The 22,409-nt window shown below is 34.8% G+C and overlaps 1 protein-coding gene across 1 annotated transcript; it reads right to left on the bottom strand.

Annotated features, from left to right (window-relative positions):
• Window positions 1-4,778: 4,778 nt before the first annotated feature.
• LOC140833405 (ABC transporter B family member 25, mitochondrial-like) lies at window positions 4,779-8,235 on the bottom strand. The gene is made up of 9 exons (XM_073197751.1): window positions 7,789-8,235; window positions 7,480-7,683; window positions 7,178-7,364; window positions 6,984-7,045; window positions 6,051-6,094; window positions 5,687-5,789; window positions 5,424-5,531; window positions 5,030-5,113; window positions 4,779-4,930 (listed from the first exon to the last, which is right to left on the bottom strand). Exons 1-9 carry the CDS (start codon window positions 7,996-7,998, stop codon window positions 4,850-4,852), a joined length of 1,083 nt encoding a protein of 360 aa, XP_073053852.1. The 5' UTR covers window positions 7,999-8,235; the 3' UTR covers window positions 4,779-4,849.
• Window positions 8,236-22,409: the final 14,174 nt, after the last annotated feature.

Here is a 22,409-nt window from a genome sequence, read left to right as displayed (position 1 = left end):
AAGAATTATCTGACACATGATCTAGAGCTTGAAGCAATCGTATTTGCGTTGAAAATCTGGATACACTACTTGTATGGTGAAAAATGCAAGATCTTTACGGATCATAAAAGTCTTAAATATTTCTTCACCCAAAAGGACTTGAATATGAGACAAAGACGATGGCTAGAGCTTGTTAAGGACTACGACTGTGACATTAGCTATCATCTCGTCAAAGCTAATATAATTGCGGATGCTTTGAGTAGAAAGGGGACAGTCTTGGCACAATTATCAGTACAGAAGCCTTTACAAGTGGAGATTCAGCGCTTTATTCTTGAAGTTTATGCTAGGGGAGAGGCCCCTAATCTCGCTACATTGACAGTGCATTCCACTCTACGAGATCGAATTCGATCCGGACAGTCTAATGATGAACAACTACAGAAATGGAGACATCGAGATGAAACGAAGGGCAGCAAGTTATATTCAGTCAAGGATGGCATTGTTAGGTATCGAGGTCGACTATAGGTTCCTAGTGGTGATTCACTTAAAATTGACATTATGACGGAAGCTCATAGTACCCCTTATTCTGTCCATCCCGGAAGTAACAAGATGTACAACGACTTGAAACTTTTATATTGGTGGCCGGGAATGAAACGAGACATTATGCGCTTTGTATCTGAATGCTTAACATGTCAACAAGTGAAGGCAGACCATCAAAGACCGGAGAGAATGCCTCGACCACTCCCATTCCTGAGTGGAAGTGGGAGAGTATTACGAAATCTTCGTGGTAGGATTGCTAAGACAGTGGAAGGACTTAATGTCATTTGGGTGATAGTGGACCGTCTTACTAAATCAGCACACTTCCTACCAGTGAAGACGACTTTTTCCATTATGCAGTATGTGGAGCTATACATTCGAGAGATAGTTAGACTGCATGGGATTCCAGTGTCTATAGTGTCGGACAGAGACACATGTTTCACCTCATCGTTCTGGAAGATTCTACATGCAGCATTAGGGACTAAACTACTATTCAATACCGCGTTTGATCCTCGGACAAACGGTCAGTCTGAAAGAGTCATACAAATTTTAGAGGATCTGCTCCGAGCATGCGTGATTGATTTCCAAGGAGTTGGGAATCGAAACTACCTCTAATGGAGTTCACTTACAATAACAATTATCAGTCATCCATAGGAATGGCTCCATACGAGGCACTCTACGGGAGTAAATGTAGATCGCCTATCCATTGGGACGAGATAAGAGAGTGAGCTACGTTGGGACCCGAGATAGTTCAGCACATCGCTGAAATGGTCGCCAAAATCCGAGATAGAATGAAAACTGCTCAAAGTCGACAAAAGAGCTACGCGGACCAAAGAAGACGAGATCTCAAGTTTGCAGAAATGATGACGTGTTTATAAAGATAGCACCTATGAAGGGTGTTATGCGATTTGACAAGAAAGGAAAACATAGTCCAAGATTAATTGGACCATTCGAGATACTCGAAAGTGAGAGCATTAGCATATCGAGTGGCGTTGCCACCTAATCTCGCAGGAGTTCACAATGTCTTCCACATATCGTTGCTCCGCAGGTACGTGTCAAACCCTTCACATGTACTGAACTTTGAGCCACTGCAACTTACGCCAAACATGTCATATGATGAGAGGCCTACTCAAATCTTGGGTAGACAAGAGAGAAAGTTGCGGAACATGGTGATAAAAATTGTCAAAGTGAAGTGGCTAAATCACTCGGAGGAAGAAGTTACTTAGGAGACTGAGACAGAGATGAGGAGTCGCTATCCCGAATTAGAAATTTTATTTAAGGGGGGAGGATTTGTAACGTCCAAAAGCCAACCTACGTAAACCACATGCATGCAAATTAACTAAATTGCTTACTTATTTTATTTAATTGATTTTAAATGCTTATATGATGCATGTTATATGATTAAAAGTCTAATCGCATGATTTTGTGAAACCTGTAGATTTTACTCGAATATTAAATAATAGGCTGAGGAAAGGAGACCAGAGACGACCAAGAAAAATTAAATATTTTTCAATAAATATTTTCAAGGCGATCAAAAATAATTAAGTTTTTCTAAAAATGATGGAGTTCAAATTATTTTACGAGACGAGAACAATTTTATCCGGGAAGCCGATTTTGGGCAAACGATGGACTTTTAAATTACAAAAAGCATTATTTTTGAAAAATAATTTTCATATACTTTTATTTTTCAATTAAATAGGTGTTATTAGGCCTACATTGGGCCTGATTTACCTAGGATAGTAGGCTCAATTGATCATAAACTTGAAAACCCAAAACTCAAACCCATTATCATACAAATTAAAATCTATAAATAAAAACCTTGGCTTCTAAACCCCACTATTCAGACGATCACTCACACACAACACACACTAAAATTCGAAACCTAGGAGGAAGAGAAACAAGGAGTCTTCGTCGCCAGTTTATTCTTCCTCGCATCTCACGCCGACGATCGCATATTCAAGTGTTCTAAACGCAAAGACACGTTTCTAAATTCTTTGACGCATCATTCAAACAATATTATGCGTGTTTTGATTAATTTTGCATGAAAAATATTTACGTTCGATTGGTTTAACGATATAATGATTATTTTCAAAGTTCTGATGTTTTTACGTTTGTTTCTTTAATGCTATGATTCCTAAGGACACGCTGCCAAAAGAAAGTGTTTAAGGGACGGGAAATGAGTCGTTAAGGGCTGAAGCGAAGGTTGAAATCGAGTTGGCTAAGGAAGAACACGTCTTGGGTTTTCCTAGGCACCCGATTGCAAGAGGGTTCGGTTAAGGAGGTTGTGAGCCGGGAGCTTGGCCAGGGTTTGGCTGGGGCTCGGGGAGGGTCATGGTTATAGGTCTGGTAGGGTCCTAGCACGGATAAAACCCGTGGTTTGTCGATAGGGAAAAGTCCATGACCGCATGGACTTTTCCCATGCGCATAGATTGCAAGCCGCAATCTGTTGCTGCGTGTAGGTCAGGGCTTGGCTAGGGTGGTCTAGGCTAGGTCTGAGGTTGATCCAGTGAGGGTCAGGAGGCTTCGAGCTCGGGTGGTGGCTCGGGTGAAGAGTCCTCGTCTAGTTGGAGTCCTAGTTGCAAGTCTCAGCCGCGGCTCATGCTAGAACTTGTGGCGTGGGCTAGGGGCTGGTTAAATGAGTCATTGCTGGTCAGTAAGGTCCCTAGATGGTCTGGTCAGGAGTTGCCTCGAGGTGGCTCCGGTGTGGTTCAAGAAAAACAAAAGATGGTTCGATGGAATTAGCTTAGGTTCGAGTTAGGGCTAGGAAAAAAAAAGAAAAGGGTCGAGCCATGGTCCACGAGGGTGGTTTAGATAATAAAAGTCTATGTTTAAAATTTGGGAAAAAAATATTAATATTTGAATAAATTCAGGAATTAAACGCTTCACGAATTAGTAAATAGGAAATTAAATTGAAAACTCTCGAATTTACGTTAAATAAAAATAATAATAATTAATTTTAAACTTAAATAATTATTTGGGATGGTCTAGGGTCAATGAAAGTAAGAAAAAATCAAAATCAAGAAATTTTACTTCCAGGGGCAAAACGGTCATTTTACACCTGAGTAGTACGAAAAGGTTGGCAGCATCCCGAAGGGTCATAACTCATGTTAAATGATATTTTATGATGTTTATGATGAAAACATGAGATTTTATGATTTATGGTAAAGTTGTGCAATTTTTACCGTAAAAATGCTATTTTTGGAAAGTCGTGATATTTTATGATTTAAAAGGAAAGGAAAAATGTTTTGAAGGATGTGAATTGACTATGACAAAGAGGATATGATATATGCTTTTTGGGAATATTGTGAGGGAAAAGGCCCCAGAGGAAGCCCGGATACGGGAAAAGGCCCCAGAAGGAGCCCGACGATCATATTTCCATTTTACGTCGGTGCGTAGTGCCCGTCCCCATGCGCAATGATGAGCTAAGACTGATCAGTCGATCAAAGGATAAAAGGCTAGTCACTTTCAAGGATCAAACTTCACCCAAAATGATAAATGATTAAAAGCTTTACGATTTGACGATTTACGATATATTTATTCTTACAAATTTATTTTGAATAAAAGTAGTATTTTAAATGCATGTACTTGTATATGTATTATTTGTTACTCATGTTTAGAACGTGCTGAATCATTAGACTCACTAGGTTTGAATGCTGCAGGTGATAATGATATTGAGGGAAGTGCTGACGCTTGAGTGGATCAAGTCCGACAGTACACTCTCGATAGACATTTATTTTCCGCATTAGCTTGATAGTTAAAAGTTTAAAAGATTTTTGTTAATGATTTATTAGAGATTTTTATGTTTTATTTTTATGTAGTCGATCTTGTCATAGGTCGACGTAGGACTTTTGGTTAATTGACGATTTAGGAATTTTTATGCATTTTAGATTTTAATTGATTAATTATCTTGATTTATGAAAATGTTAAGTCATTTTAATGGTGAATTTCAAAATTTGAGGTTAAAAAAAAATTAGTAGGGTTTTAAAGTTAAAAAGTAGTGGAGAATGTTTCACATAATCAACCTACAGCAGTTCCCCAATTCAAGAGAAAACAGTTTCTGCTGAAGAGGAAAGAGTCAGTCTGACACTACACAGTAGGTTATATCACAAATACATAAGATCAAGAATCTTAGAAATGCCAAAATTTTCACACCCCTACAGAATATGCTTTATTATGATTCATGAACCCAGGTTCATTATATCTCGGAGTTCTGAGATTTAAACGGGATAAAACATCTTTTGGCAAAACATATGCATACAATAACAAGAAGTCCTATGTTTGTTGTTTGTCAGTATAAGATGTGGGAAAAAAAGCTGTCCCACCCAAAGAAAACTTTTTAAAGGGGAAAAAACTTACTTTGTAGAAACTCATCATACTTTTCAGCTTCAAAGGCCTCATTGTTAAAATACTTCACGGTCTAAAAAGAAAAAGCAGTTAATAGAAACCATGTTTTAAATTCAAGCCGCTAGCAATGAATCAAAGTGCACACCAATTTTCACGAAGATTTGAAAGGCACCTCATAGTTAATTAATGAGTCAATTGCCCGTGTACCAGCGTCGTTATCTGCTTTGTTCATTGCCTTCCTGAACTTGGTTCTCCACTGCAAAATAATAAAGAAAAGCAATCTCTTAACAGTAAACAACTCAAAAGTCAAATGGCAATATAATAAAACATCACATCAAGCATCCAATAACTAGATCCATGTCTTTCATCGGTCACCAAGAAATCGAAGAAAGGTGCAAGAATAAAAAACAAAAGACAAGGGATTGATACAGAAAATATTTATCATTTCCAAAGGATGGCCGTAAAATTCTTTAGCATATAGTGAACATCTCGCCGGAGACACTACAATGAGAGCAAAAACAGTCCAGGCTATAATTTAGACATCAACTAATACAAAGAAAACACACCTGAGTAACAGCGAATGTGAAGATCACATATGCTGCAACAGAAAGGGAAGTAATCCATGCAAATGGTGCTCCTAATTTATATGCAAGTATACCAGATACCATTGATATCTGAAAGCCACACACTAAATCTGTTCAAAATGTATTCAGAAACAGGTACTGGAAGCAATAAGAAAACTGAAACTCTTACATAATTAGCAAAAGGAGTTTGTATTGCAATAAAAATAAACCAGAAGACAGAACGATAAAGAGAAAAAGGACCGCACCTCAAGTATGGTAGGCACAACATTGAAAACCATTGACGAAAGAATAAAATTTATAGCACGGCTACCACGATCAATAATTCGACTTAGGGCACCTGTTTCTCGACTACAAAGATAAGAGGTAAATGGAAGTCCATATTAAAAAAAATGCTTCATAACAAAGACCATAGACAGTGAGCACAACTCTAGCTCAAATAAAATGACAAAACTAGAAAACAGGAGAAAATACCTACAAAGACCAACTATATTCAGATAATTTGAAAGCTTTAAAACTTTCATTAAATTAATTTATGTGTCGTAATCAACAAGAGTTACCGGGCACCCAAGGGAAAAAGTATTTGGCAAGAGAAAGCTGCTGCAGAAATACCTAAGGTGATATCTCAGGTCAAGCTCATGCAAATGTGAAAAAACCTGCAGGTGGATGCATCAATAGCATAAGCCAGGAAAGCCTAAAATTTGAATCACAATTTGGAATTATCAACGGAACATTGTGAATGTAGCAAATATGTAATGGGTCAAGTCTAACCTAATTAGTTTGTAGTTGTTACATGTACATTATATCTGAGATTTTACTAGCTGCATTCTACTTGAGTTAAAATAGTTAATATACAGGCAGGTTTGGGAGTGGAGTCTTCTATACTTAACTCCCAACTGCATATCATTTGTTCCTACAAACCAAGTGCCCCCATGATATAGGATAACATTATAACAGATTATTGACTGGCTTCCAAAAATCTTGAACAAAATATTAGAACTATAATTTATTTATAGTTATAACCATAATTTATATTATTAACTACAAGAAATCGAAAATTTGACTGCACCTGCTTATAAACGAGTATATAATATTGTTTCTATCAAAAGTGAGATATTACAATCCTGGGGCATGCTCACAATTTTGGTAGTCTCCATCACAGCTCCATTAACTGTGGAATAAAAGGATTTATGCCCATTTACTGAAGAAGGTCAAATTAAATTAGGAACTGTTATGGGGCAGTGGGTGGAAAGAGTGCCAATTGGTTTGAGGGAGGCTGAAAAGCAAAAGTATGCAATCAATATAGAAAGGGCACCAAAAACACACAGTCCTAAAAGATAGAACACCCATCCCAGATATGCAATATGTCTTGACAAATGAAGTAAGAATTTGGTTAAAAACAGAAAAATCGTTGCATGATTTGCGAAGACAACACTATCAAGTATCAGCTATTACAAACCATTGGTGCCTAAAAATCAATTTAGATGAATGATTACTCAGTTTAAAGACGAAAATAAAATGAAGCAAGAAACCTCAGTCCTATACCTTTCTAGAAACCTGTCGAATAGTTCTCAATGCCACCTTAGAGAATATAGCAGTCCGTAGTTCTACAGCAAAAGTAAATTTGCAAATAAACAAAAGGCATATGTTTGACTTTAGCCATCCTTAAATCACAATAAGCTAAGAGTCTTTAAATCAAATGTAAAAACCAATGAACTTCGAATACTGCAACAACTTACCATTAAAGGCAGCAGCCCCTGTTCGAGCTATCCCATACCCAATAAGAACTGCAACTGGGGTAACAAAAAGAGCTACAGCAGATGAATTAGCAACCGTAAACTCAGTAAGAGCGCTTGCATTTCCAGTGGCTGTGGTTAACCAATCGACAGCTAACTTAAACAAGAATGGAACCTGAACATTGATCACCTACAAGAGATGCAAAAATAAATCGAAGAAAAATAAGTGACGGAATCATGGAAAAATCAACCATTCGCCAAAAAAATTATATAAAAGAAAAAAAATGTGTACTGTTTCTAATTACTTTGGCACCAATAAGGAGAACCAGTGCAGTGATGACCCGTAGCCGGAATTCGACATTTTCTTTCATCCATAGGTATTTCGCCAGAGTGGAAATGATTTTAGAGTCTGTAACTAGCTCCCCTGAAGCTCCAACTTTCTTCAACGGTGCTGTTGACTTTTGCTCCGTTTCCGAAGAAAACAGTGCATATCCATTTGGCGTCGAACCCTGAATAGGTAATTCCAAAAAACACAAAAACAAAAACCCTTTCAAAGAAACAAACTAAAACAACCTCAATAAAAATGCAAGATGGAAAACAATTGATATGGTTACGGGTTTTTGAGGCGGTTTCGAGGGAAAATCGGAGAGAAAAGCGTGGACTGTAAACGAGGTCGGTCTGGCGGAGCTCCATACTATGCTTTGTCTACTCGCGGATATGAAATTCCGATTGAATAAGGAAACACTTGGTAAACGATTGAGGCATCGAGAAGAAACCGGCAGATTCATGATTCTTAAACACCTCGACGCGAATGTACCCTGCATTTCTACTTTCTCCTTTTCTTCTCAATGCATTAAAATACAAAATTACGGTAAAACAAACTTGGCCGACAATTGTTTGACGAAATGCTTTAACGTGGGCTCAGCAGAATCTTCCCGACACGCAATTCTGGCGTTCGTTGGGTTTCTTTTGTTGATCGTTGATTTTTGTTCAAACACCGCTTATGTTTCTCTCTTTGTTTGCCACCTTTTAAAATCTTCGACCATAAGCACGAAATTGATCGGATTTCAGGAGTTGTAATCTCGATCTTATATATTCTATAAAAATTTTAAATTAAGGCAAAAACTTTTGTGAGACGGTCTCATGGCAAAAATCAGGATTCGATCGCTCTACCAAGTAGAGACAATTATTGCACCCAATATTATTTAAAATAAATGAAATTATTTTCAGCTTTATTATTGATTAATATTGAAAATTATTATTATGTATTTTTTAAAAATATTAATTATTTTATAAACATGTTGAATTGACTTGAATAATTGAAATTTAATTGTAATAAATTTAGTACAAACTTATTTATTGTCTTTCGTAAAATCAATATGTAAAAATATTATACCGAAAGAGAGAAATATTTGAATAAGCAAAAGTTATTCACGTTCAATTATTAGTTCAAATAAATTTTAAAAAATCACTATAATAAATTACAAAATCCATATAGTTCTATGAAAAAGTTTACAAATGTCAGTAAATGTGGGGACCCGGACGCTAATCATCTTCTTAATCGTCATTGGGACTGCGTCAATCAATTAGAATAAACAGGGTCTAAAATTTTATTTTTTTTAAATGCGGAAGGTAATGGAATCATCTTATTATACAAACCAGTATAATAATACAAATCATGTACAACATGCATCTAGTTCAAACTAAGGTTCAACTACTACAATCAAGTAATGAAATCTATCTATATCTAAGTCCGGAATCACCACTCTAATCTCGATCTCTCATCATCTTCTTGATCCTGATCTTGTCCCACCTGTTGTCATGCACACATACAAACAAGACAACAGCCGGATAACTCCGGTGAGATATAAATATCCCAGTATAAACAATGTATCAATGCAATCATATAAAACATATATAAAAGCATAAACAAACAATAAAACATGTATCCAATCTGACTACATGAATTAATACTAATCTATACTTACAACAAGGACTCATTTCTAATCTAGGGATCCCGATCTAATTTAGACTTTGGCATGTTGTATCGAGTGTCTACAATAGAAGTCGATCTACATCTAAGCTTATCGATACACCATAAGTATAGAGTCTTAGTGGTTCTGACAAAGACTCGGCGGTTCTGCCCTAGCTAGGCTGATCTGCCCTAGACTCAAATTCTGGCTCTGTTATAATTCAATAGACTAAACATATCAATCTGATAATCTGCAAATATCAATGCAATAAAATAAAGTATGTGATTTTGGGAAACTCAAGTCAAACCTAACTCGAGTTGTGCAATCCGAATCAACATTTATTTATACATTTATCTTCTTGGTCTGACAAAGACGAAGTCTCGCATTCCAATCGGTCCATACCCAATCTGGAAATGACAATATCAAATATGCACTATATCAATGTACAATTCAATTTAAGACCTGTTCTGATCAATACCCAAATCCAGACATACTCTGATCAATGTCAACAAAGTACGATACAATCTCAATCAATACAAAATCTGATCAATATCAATCTACTGATGTTTCGACGGTATAACAATACAATCTTGATAATCCCGTCAATCTCAACATCCAAGATATAATATCATAACTCATACTCGGTCTCAATACAGATCATAATCTTTAATAATCACAGGGCATAACATCAAATCTGCGCAAACTAAATCATATCATTTCTGAAATCATAACAATTACATATACAGTCTGTTCTTCAGTCTGACTTCAAATCTACGATGTCTACTATATCAGAAACACCATATATGATTCCTATTCCATTCTGACAATATCATAATTTCAAATCATGTTTAAACGTAACAAAACTTACGTCCAGTTGAAGCCTGTGTTGATAGGAACACAGTACCAAAGTCGGATTCACAATCGGACAGGCGGATCGAAAAACAAAGGCGTAAGAATTTTCGAAGGAACTCTCGAGCTTCTTTCTTCGTTTTTAAGCAATTCTGAAGGATTTGTATATATACGTCCATTGCATTCTGAAGAAACATGTCATTTTTTCATGAATTTCGGTCGGCGCTCGGGCGGTGCTAAACTACCGCTCGGGCGCGGCATTTTCTGTTGAGATACTCGGCCAAACATCTCCTGGCGCTCGGGCGGTAATATTCTACCGCTCGGGCGCCAAACATTCTGTCCAAGAAGTAAAATTGGCGCCCGGGCGGTTCTTTTCTACCGTTCGGGCGCGATATGTTCGGTCCAACATCTTGAGATGTTCGGTCTAACATCTTGGCTAATAATATAACGATGCCCTGCTTCTTCATTTGAGTTCCTATAACCTCAATTCTGACAATAATCAACGTCTGATTACAGCAATTAAATATCGGGCATTACATTTCTCCCTCCCTTAGATATGATTTCGTCCCCGAAATCACAGGCAATCAAATCAGATATGGAAAGAAATGCATAACAGAAATCAATCAGAAAACTTACAACCATGAAACAATTTTGGAAATCTTTGTTTCATATCAAAATCTGTCTCCCAGATAATTTCTTTGATGCTCTGAAGACTTTACTGTACTTTCAATAGCAGAATAGTCTTCGTTCTGAATTATCTGTCTTTCATGGATTTCTAATTTCAATCTGGAATAATACTTCAAGAAATATAATATCATAATATAACTCAAAGTAACTCTGATAAAATCAATCTCACAATACTGGTTATACAACATCCGTATATACCAATCAACATCTCATAACAATTCACATCATCAGCTGTTATCAAATATGTTTATCCCGGTCAAGGATATACTCAATCTTCGGCTTCAAATACTAACAGTCATCGTCCGACTCTGGCATATTCAGTCTGTTCATTCGAAGCTGGTTTTCATTTTTTTCTGAATCAGCTTCATTTTCTTTATCAAATTTCTGCTTTTCTCAAATTCAATCTCAAACATTACCGTAATTGATCGAGCAAAACTTGCACTGTGAATTCCCCAATAAAATATGATTTTGTATGCTCAAAAAGTAATCGCAAGTGCACGATGTCAAGTAATAATATAGTGTATGTGAATACGAGTATCGTTCCGCTGAAAACTGTATTTAACAATTATTATTTTAGTTATTAAAACTTTAGCGACGAAAAGTGATTGGTTGTGTTATAACTAATAGAATGCAAGAAAATTAAATAAACAAGTTCAAAGATTAAATGATAAAATATGATTGCTAAATCAATTGATTAAATTTCAAATGATAAAAGAATTTGTTGGGAATTCTGGTTCACCTACCCCTTATTAATTAATTAATTCGTTCGATTGTGTTCTACGCTTCCGACAGGATTTCCTATTCAATTGAACACACTCTCTCGAGCTATGCCAAACTAATTCACTCAATGAAGTAATTAAATGTCTTTAATTATTTATCAAGAATGAATCGCATTTCGATTGATGAAATCCCCTAGTTTTCGACCCTAAGGACTATGACTATCGACACGTATCCAATTTCATATCTCTATGTAAATTGTAGATCCGCGAATTATACTACTAGTTCTTATCACAAGTTATTCTCTCGAACTCACTCGCGAAATAAAAACGTTGTTAAAGTTAGCTGCGCTCTAATAACACAATAAAACAATAGTATAACCAAGAACAAATCACAAATCGAAAGATGAATTAACTAGATCAAAGTTTTGGGGTAGGATCCCCTTTAATCCCAACAAATATGAAAGTTTAGCTACTAGACTTCATAATTAAAATAAGCAAAACAATATTTAAATAAAGGAAAATAAACTAGAAATACGAGACGTGACGAAATCTGCGAAGACGATGCCCGGAAACCGTCGAATCTTCAATCCAAGTGCAAAAGCTCTCCAAAACTCCTTGTCGTAGCTTCAATGATGTCTGAATAATCCCTCAAAAACGTGCAATAGCCTTACCATATCAACCACACCTCCAAAATAAGGTAGAGAATCGCGCACAATAATTTCCAAAAATAGGCGGCGCTCGGGCGGTAGAAAAGTACCGCTCGAGCGCCAACTTTCTGTGATGTTCCTCGGCTGGTGCGGCATTCGCGCTCGGGCGGTAGAAAAATACCGCCCGAGCGCCACAAGTTCTGTTTGGCACTTCGTCTTCTCGCGCCCGGGCGGTATAAAAGTACCGCTCGGGCGCCAACTTTCTGTAAGGCTTGCTCAATTAGTCATCTTTCGCGCCCGGGCGGTAACATTCTACCGCTCGGGCGCCGAGTATTCTGTCCGAGTTCTTCAACTTTGCACACTTTGCTATATTTTCCGTTTTCCGACCATTTTTCCTGCAAATTCATCACCTAACAGTGAGATATGATAAAATGCAAATGGTTACTATAAAATGAACAAAATGTAAATGAAATGCATGCATGCACAATGTAAACACAACTAAAACTAATGCAATAAACACGTAAAAACGACACATATCAGTAATATCATTCCCATTCAAAGGAAATCCGTAGTACTCCCTGTACAATGTCTCATATGTAGCTATCTTAATACTCATTTGATAGCTATCATTATACAATAATTCATATAGTGACAATATGTCATGTCAACTAGTGCTAGCATCTCGCACTACAGCTCCATAATTATCTTCCAATATCTGGATTAAACACTCTGGCTATCTGTCAGTCTGTGAATAATATATGAAAGAGCTCATGGTATATTCTGCCATAAGTACAAATTCAATCAAAATTCACAATCTGCTATAGTCTATTTCTATATTCTGATCAATCTGACCATTCCTTTGACATCGATCTTTGTCCTCTGGTCATGTTTGTACGTCATCTTGTACAAACTAATAGATATAGATTGAACAATCTGTCAATCACAATCATATCATATCACAATCTGGAAAGTATTGCAGTGGTTTCATTACGAAATTCAGCGAAATATACTCCCCATGTCTAGTCAGAAATATACAAATTCTGTAATAAATCTTCTGATTTCTATCTTTATTTATTGGCAATTCAGGCATTTCAGTACAATTCTTGCCAACATTTCAGTACAAATCCTATCATAACTGATTTAATCTGTCTATATCAAAACTGTCTGTCCGAATATTATACATTCTCAGTCATCAAAATGAAAACTGAATCCACTACTGTGTGTTTCTGACACTATCTGTCATTTCAAATTCGAACTATTCGATACAAACAAATCAGTTAATAATATAATTTAAAGAAAAATACCTACCTGTTATTCGGTTCTGACTATTGATATCAAATTCTGCTGTACAATTCTGAAATATTTGACATCACAAGATAATCATTTTCATACAGTAAAAATCATGTATCTGTCACTCTGATCGATGCTCTGCTCTGATTATCGAAATTAAGTTCTGAACATTCTGGTTAAATCTTTGAATTGCCGTAATTCTCGAATTCAGATCTGATTCGGTTTGAATAATCTGTATCAAACACTGACTCAGAATAACAGTACTATCAACTCAGATTCCAAATATCCATAATCTATGCTGATCTAGTGAGTTCAGTAAACTCATAAAACGACAATTTCTGGCAATATTGTCAATTCTGACTAATCAATCACGTCTTCATGTCGTTTTGATCAACTGCTATAAATCATCTGCAAATATAATATGCCCCCAAACAATGTAAGCTGTCTCAACTACTGTTTTAGAACAATAACAATACTCAAGCAGATACAAAACAAAAATCGTATAAGATAATCTGCCAACTCAGACCAAAAATAAATTTCTGACATTTCTGAAATTTCTGATATTTCTTATCTTTCTGATATCGGTATCATTCCCAGTCACTGATCATGATCTCAACTGTGTCAAAATCAATCGGTGTACTAACTACAGATATCGCATACTCTGAATACAATCTGTTTCAAGCAGGATTCATATCTGAATAATTTCTGTATACAATAATCACAGTTATCAGAGTATTCAATACAATCTTCAGATATTCTATTCAATCAATCAGATGCTGCAAAATATATCAAAATATCATATATACAACGAGCATGAAATCATCAGAATATCTCTGAACATACAGAAACATGACAAAGAGAGACAATAAATCAGACGTAACTCCTGATCGGTACTCTTCTACGGATCTTTCAATTCATTCAGTGTCATTCTGTGCATTCAATGTCATTCTGTGCTGAATTCTAAAGCACAAACAGTACCTGGTATCGATTCAATCATGAAATTTATCTTTCTAATACAAGGCAAATCTGAAATCTTATCTGGGCAAACATCAGCCAACTCGTACATCACTGGAAAATCTATCAATGCTAGGCTCGATTTCAGTACGTCTACTGAATACATAAGGATACCATCTGCTCCTTTCTGTATCAATCGAGTCATAGACAATACAGATATCAAAGGAATTCTAGATCTAGAATCCTTACTGTGGAATTTCTACTCATCAGCCCTATCTGGTCTGAATCTTATATTTTTCTGGAAGGAATCTACAATAGTTCTGTACTTGTTCAGCATATTAATATCAATAATGCGATCAAATCAGAAACACAAGTACATCATAATCTAACTCGATCTCATTCCCCTCTTACTGTATTATAAAATATTTTACAGAAATCTCTGATATCAATCTTTCTTTCCCAAAAAGTAAGGGAATCAATACTACAGTACAAACAGACTCAACCGATACAACATATATCAATGCAATTCATTCAAAAATACTCATAATGAATGCATTAGTATATATCAATACATATGCAACATAATCATAGAGTAACAGTACCTGCCACTGTATCATCAAGTGCCTCCTGGAGCTATTCTTCGGTTCCTGCCACTAGATGGTCCTGATCCCTGAAATCTTCGGGAATCTCTCTGTGGACAAACTCTAGCAAAGTGTCCCGGCTGTCTACATATATTGCAACTACCATGTACTCCCTGGCAGTGCTAGGTGGGATGTCTCCCTCCGCAAGTCCTGCAATATACTCCAGTATAACTCGGGCTGGAACCACTGGAGCTAGATGAACTACTCGGTCCACCTCCTAACTTCTTAAACTGTTTCTTCCGAATTTTCAACTGCTACCGCCAATCTCAACTCTGGAAGGCAGTTGCTGTGAATTCGGTGCTGGAAGATCATACGATGCTCTCTCTTTTCCTATCAAAACTGTTTCTGCTCTTTTGGCTTTGTTCAAGGTATCAGCAAGATTAATCGGTCGTTTCACATTCACCAACGTACGTATCTCCGGATTCAATCTCTGAATGAACTGACTAGTTATAGCTTCATCATTTCTAGCCACAAGAGGAGCAAAACGTAGTAAAGTAAAGAACTGGGCCAAATACTCATCAATACTCAACTGACCCTGTCTCAAGTTTGCAAACTCTGCGCCCTTGTCTTGTCTGTATGATACGGGGAAAAATCGCTGATAAAATTCAACCTTAAAAATTTTCCACGAAATTACTGAACTGCGCTGTTCTAGGGCTTCTTTGGTTACCAGCCACCAACTTCTTGCAATATCCTGTAGCTGGTTCCCAATCATTGTAACTCTACAATCGTCTGTGAAACCAAGAAATTCAAATAGCATTTCTATGTCTTCAAGCCAGTTCTCACAATCTACTGGCGTCTCAGTACCCTTTAAAATCGACGGTTGAGATAACTGAAACCTCTTCCACTGTATTTCCATATGAGTATCTGATATATCTATCTGTTCAGTCGAAGTACTATCCCTTTCTGGAATTCTTCGTGGAGGTATATCTGCTTATCAAAACATTAGTACCCAAATACTACAAATCTGTTCCAATCTTTCTCTGATCATCTTACTGCTGATCAAGAATCAAATCTGATTCATACTCAATAACACATAATACCAATTCAACTCAGATAATCAGATAACATGTATTTTAAAGCAGTAAAACATAATCTCATGCTAGCATACTCAATGTCAATCAACATTAAAATAAATCTCATGCTAGCAATCGCATACAAGGAAAGAAAACTCAATCTACCCCGCTCATTCTCTTCTATCTCAGTCTAAAAGATCTATCGCTCTGATACCACCTGTTGTGGGGACCGGACGCTAATCATCTTCTTAATCGTCATTGGGACTACTTCGATCAATTAGAATAAACATGGTCTAAATTTTTTTTTAAAATGCGGAAGGTAATGGAATCATCTTATTATACAAACCAGTATAATAATACAAATCCTGTACAACATGCATCTAGTTCAAACAAAGGTTCAACTACAACAATCAAGTAATGAAACCTATCTATATCTAAGTCCGGAATCACCACTCTAATCTCGATCTCTCATCATCTTCTTGACCCTGATCCTATCCCACCTGTTGTCATGCACACATACAAACAAGACAACAGCCGGATAACTCCGGTGAGATATAAATATCCCAGTATAAACAATGTATCAATGCAATCATATAAAACATATATAAAAGCATAAACAAACAATAAAACATGTATCCAATCTGACTACATGAATTAACACAAATCTGTACTTACAACAAGGACTCATTTCTAATCTAGGGATCCCGATCTAATTTAGACTTTGGCATGTTGTATCGAGTGTCTACAATAGAAATCGATCTACATCTAAGCTCATCGATACACCATGAGTCTAGAGTCTTAGCGGTTCTGACAAAGACTCGGCGGTTCTGCCCTAGCTAGGCTGATCTGCCCTAGACTCAAATTCTGGCTCTGTTATAATTCAATAGACTAAACATATCAATCTGATAATCTGCAAATATCAATGCAATAAAATAAAGTATGTGATTTTGAGAAACTCAAGTCAAACCTAACTCGAGTTGTGCAATCCCGAATCAACATTTATTTATACATTTATCTTCTTGGTCTGACAAAGACGAAGTCTCGCATTCCAATCGGTCCATACCCAATCTGGAAATGACAATATCAAATATGCACAATATCAATGTACAATTCAATTTAAGACATGTTCTGATCAATACCCAAATCCAGACATACTCTGATCAATGTCAACAAAGTACGATACAATCTCAATCAATACAAAATCTGATCAATATCAATCTACTGATGTTTCGACGGTATAACAATACAATCTTGATAACCCCGTCAATCTCAACATCCCAGATATAATATCATAACTCATACTCGGTCTCAATACAGATCATAATCTTTAATAATCACAGGGCATAACATCAAATCTGCGCAATCTCAATCATATCATTTCTGAAAATCATAACAATTAATATTTTACCGCTCGGGCGCCAAACATTCTGTCCAAGAAGTAAAATTGGCGCTCGGGCGGTTCTTTTCTACCGTTCGGGCGCGAGATGTCCGGTCCAACATCTTGAGATGTTCGGTCTAACATCTTGGCTAACAATATAACAATGCCCTGCTTATTCATTTGAGTTCCTATAACCTCAATTCTGACAATAATCATTTGAATCTCCTCCATATATTTTTAGTTTTATTTTAACTTTTAAAAACATAATTTTTTATTCTTAACAATAATTTAGAATTAAAATTATTAACATCGTTAGTTTTTTTTTATGTAATTCACAAAACCTCGCAAAATTTAAAATTATATTTTTAAAAAATTTTAGCAAAAAATTATTAAACTACATAATAAAAAAAATTATCATATTTTATTAGTGTGTATGATTGATACATAGTTTTAAAAATTATCGATACGCATATATAAGTATGATTATAATAAATTAAATATATTAAACTTTTATAAAGTTACACTAATTGTAAATATTTAATATATTTATTCTCTATTTTCAGGTCAAATCTTGTTCATTTTTTAGACATATTGTTAAAAACATAATTGATAATTTATTAATATCAAAAATTAATGTTATATATTTTTTTAAAAATATTAATTAACTAAATAAATATGTTGAATTGACTTGAATAATTGAAATTTTAATTGCAATAATTTTAGTATAAACTTATTTATTGTCTTTCGTAAATTAAATCAATAAGTAAATAATATTTATATTGATACATAAAAATATTTTCAATAAATAAAAACTATCCAAGCTCAACTTTAATTCAAAAGATTTTAAAAAAATCACAATCATAAATTACAAATTTCATAAGTTTCTACGAAAAAATTACAAATGTCAATAAAAGTCGTGCAAAATAAATCTGTAAGCTTATGTGAAAATCTTTATAAAAGTATTAACTCAACAAAAGTCTATTATTTAAAAAGTAAGCAAATCTCCGCAATGAATAGACCCTCTTTACTCATAAAAATATTGAATTTATAATTATTATTAAAGTTAAAAGGTGAAACTCGTGTCGAACTATTGCTCTGATTACTATTGGTTTGAACTATAATTTATCATTTTAAATTTAATTGTAAGAATAAAAATATTGATACAATATGTCAAACAAAAAATATTAGTATTTCAATAATTATAATATATAACATAATATTAATATACAGTTTTATCCAAAAAAATAAAAATAAAGGGTTAAATTTAATTTATGATGACCAGATATTCTAATTACATAATTTAATGTGTCTATTTATATAACAAGATCTTAAAATATAAGATTAATTTACGGTTCCTAAAAAATAAGGAAAAAAAATTAAAATATAATTCTACGAATCCTGACCGATATTGGAACCGAAATCGTTTTCAGTTTTTGAAAGACGGTTCCAGTTTCGGTTACACGATTCCTATTTCAATTCTAATTTTGAGATATGGCTCTGGTTTTAGTAACATGGTTCTCAACAACAGAGGTTAGGTTAGAAAATTTGATATTTTAGTTTTTTTAGCATGTAATGATTTGGTGAGTTATGATTAATTAAGACTGTATTTGGATTGATAGATGTTAGTATCGAAGCTAAAATTTAAGTAAGATGAATAAATTTAGTCAAAAATATTTCGGTTGAATTGGCTACACTGAAATTTGATTATTGACATAAGAATTTTCAGCTAGACAATCGATTGATCTGCGCAGAAGTTGTCGTACTGAAAATGATTGAACAAATGACTCAGTAGAACTGAGAAAATAATTGAATGCGAAATTGTTTCTGGATGTTTGGAGATTTCAATACTCATACGTCATCATTTCTTCTTCGCGTAAGGTTTGCACTAAAAAACTTTTGTCATTATAATAAATTTGAAATCATCCACTTCAGCAGGACTTAAACACTCTCTAACTAAAAATCTTATTAAAAACTCTGATCTAAAGAATTTTAAGAAGTAAGAATTATTACTTTCAATTACAAATAGTACTGAAAATCTTCGAAGCACGAATGAGATCCCGAACTGATCTGGTAATGAATTGTCCATATGTATTGATTTTTAGTTGGGCTTTGAAGGCTTTATAGAAAGATTATCGATTTTCTTTGTATGATCAAAAGTTGGAACTACATATTGATTCAAGTCAACAGATTTATTTATACCTTCAATTGAAAATGGTAATGTTCCAAATATATCCCTTAATGAATGTGGATATCCTTGTTTCCAGGTCATCATCTTTTCTAATATATGTAAAATTGATGAATCGGTTCTGACACCTGCGAGGGTGCTTCAAACACAATATTATCAATGAGCTGCAATAGCTCGTGTTCTAAAATATAAATACCGATGAATTAGATCGAGTTTTTGGTTTTAAACCAAGAAAAAATACTTGGAATAATAATTCGTTAAGAAAGCTGACCTTGTGTGAATTGAATAACTGAAATGAGAGGGATCAGTTCGAGCTGATATCAGATATCAATTCAGTTCTGGCGAGAACTTACTTGATATCAGCTCGAACAGATCAAATCAATTTGAAAACAATAGAAAACGGTTAAGTACACAAGATATGTTTATGGATGTTCGGAGACTTCAATTGCTCCTACGTCACCCCTTATACAACCACGAGAATGATCTACTAGAAGACTTTGATTTACACAACACCGTGTACACCCACTCAACTTAGGACTTACGCTACTGCCTAACTGAACTCCTAGCATAGACTGAAGGTAGCACCTTCCAACCAATACTTGTTTAACGTCTACGTGTCAAAGACTACATACACAAGTTTAACGTCTTTGTGCAAGACTCACTCAACTAATATTTGAAGTTCAACTTTCTTGTAAATATGTGAGTGATTATGTGCATGTGTGTGATAATTTATACGAAAGTGTTCTCACACACCGAGGGAAATGTGCTTCTAATATAAGCTGATAACACTTTGAAGTGTTCCCTCAAATCTGGGTGGATTACTTCTTTTAAGCTGATATACGTTGAGTGTGCCCTCTTCTTTTCTCATGATTTTCACACACTTGTTTGTTGATGGTCTTGATCTTGTATTTAAAGATGCTTTGTGACCGTACTTCAAGACTCATCAAAATATATTTCCATTGCAGTTTGAATCTGTTCCTCGATATTTGTGTCTTGTTCTTTCTGACAGCAATTCTGGGACGTCTCATCACGTTGCTCATGTATATACACAAAATGGATTAGCTGAATCATTGAATAAACGTCTACAACTGATTACTAGACCAATGATTATGAAAACAAAACTACCTGTTTCTATATGGGAATATGCAATTTTACATGCTGCTGCATTAATTCACATCAGACTAAGTGCATATCATAAATATTCCTCATTGCACCTTTCATTTGGTAAAGAACGAGACATTTCTCATTTGAGAATTTTTGAATGTATAGTATATGTGCCTATTGACTGCCTCAACAAACGAAAATGGGACCTCAAAGAAAGATCGGAATTTATGTTTGTTATGATAGCCCATCAATAATTCGATATCTTGAACCTCAGACAGGCGACGTTTTTACAGCACGTTTTGCTGATTGTCATTTTAATGAGAAAATCTTCCCAATGTTAGGGGGGAAAAGAAAAATATCGAAAAGAAAATTACATGGTATACATCTTCATTGTTACATTTGGATCCAAGAACTAAACAATGTAAAAAAGATGTACAACAAATTGTACACTTGCAAAAAATATCAAATCAAATATCAGATGCATTTGCAGACACAAAGAGGCAACTAAATCATATATACATGTTGCAAATGCCCCTGATGGAATTGAAATTCCAAAGAAACAAATTGAAGACACTCATGATATCATTAAACGCTTGAAGCGTAGAAGGCCTATCAATTCCAAGGATAAAAATTCTCGAAAAAGAAAAATTATAGAGAAACACGATGATAACAAAATATAGAATGATATTCCGACAGAAATACATGATTATGAAAATGTTCAGCCAGAACCACAAACTGATGAGAATCGTAAAATCTCTATCAATTATATTGATAATGGAAAAATATGGAACCTAAAATAAATAAAAGAAATTGATGAGATATTTTTTTTACAATGTAGCATTTGACATCATATATGATAATGGAGATCATGAACCAAAATCATTTGGCGAATGTAAAAATCAACATGACTGGATAAAATAGAAAGAAGTCATCCAGGTTGAATTTGATTCACTAAATAACGTTTTTGGGTATTTCAACAGTCCTTACACCTGAAGGTATAAAACATGTTGGATATAAATGAGTTTTTATTCGAAAACGAAATGAGAAAAATGAAATAGTAAGATATAAAGCTCGACTTGTTGCACAAGGTTTTTCTCAAAGGTCTGAAATTGATTATGAGGAAATGTATTCTCCTGTAATGGATGCAATTACGTTTCGGTATTTGATTAGTTTGGCGGTATCTGAAAATTTAGAAATACGTCTTATGGATGTTGTCACAGCTTATTTATACGGATCACTCGATAGTAATATCTACATATATATATGTGTGTGTGTATGTGTGTGTGTGTGTGAAAATCCCTGAAGGATTTAAGATGCCTGAAGCACAAAGTTCAAAACCCAGATAATGTTATTCTGTGAAATTACAAAGATCATTATATGTGTTAAAGCAATACGAGGGAATATGGTATAATCGGCTAATTGAACACTTAATCAAAAAATATGTAAACTATTCAATATACCCTTGCGTTTTCATTGAGAGAACAACATCTGGATGCATAATTATTGTTGTATATGTTGATGATTTAAACATCATTCGAACGAATAAAGAAATTCAAGAAGTTGTATCGTATTTGAAGGAAGAATTTGAAATGAAGGACCTTGAAAAAACAAAGTATTGTCTTGGTTTGCAAATTGAACATAGCGAATGTAAAATATTTGTTCATCAGTCATAATTGGTTATGTTGATGTCGGGTATTTATCTGATCTACACAAGGCACGTTCCCAAACCAGATATGTATTTACTCGTCGAGGCACTGCAATTTCTCGACGTTCACAGAAACAAACACTTGTAATA

This window comes from Primulina eburnea, chromosome 6 (assembly GCF_022965805.1).
Source record: "Primulina eburnea isolate SZY01 chromosome 6, ASM2296580v1, whole genome shotgun sequence".
Taxonomy (NCBI): Eukaryota; Viridiplantae; Streptophyta; class Magnoliopsida; order Lamiales; family Gesneriaceae; genus Primulina; species Primulina eburnea.
This window is presented reverse-complemented; position numbering and strand designations above follow the sequence as displayed.

Coding starts and splice junctions, on each gene's coding strand:
- LOC140833405 (XM_073197751.1), bottom strand. CDS start 7,998: ATGCAGGGTACATTCGCGTCGAGGTGTTTAAGAATCATGAATCTGCCG. Junction 7,365..7,479: donor TTCTCCTTATTGGTGCCAAA/GTAATTAGAAAC, acceptor CATCTCTTGTAG/GTGATCAATGTTCAGGTTCC. Junction 5,114..5,423: donor TCACATTCGCTGTTACTCAG/GTGTGTTTTCTT, acceptor ATTATTTTGCAG/TGGAGAACCAAGTTCAGGAA.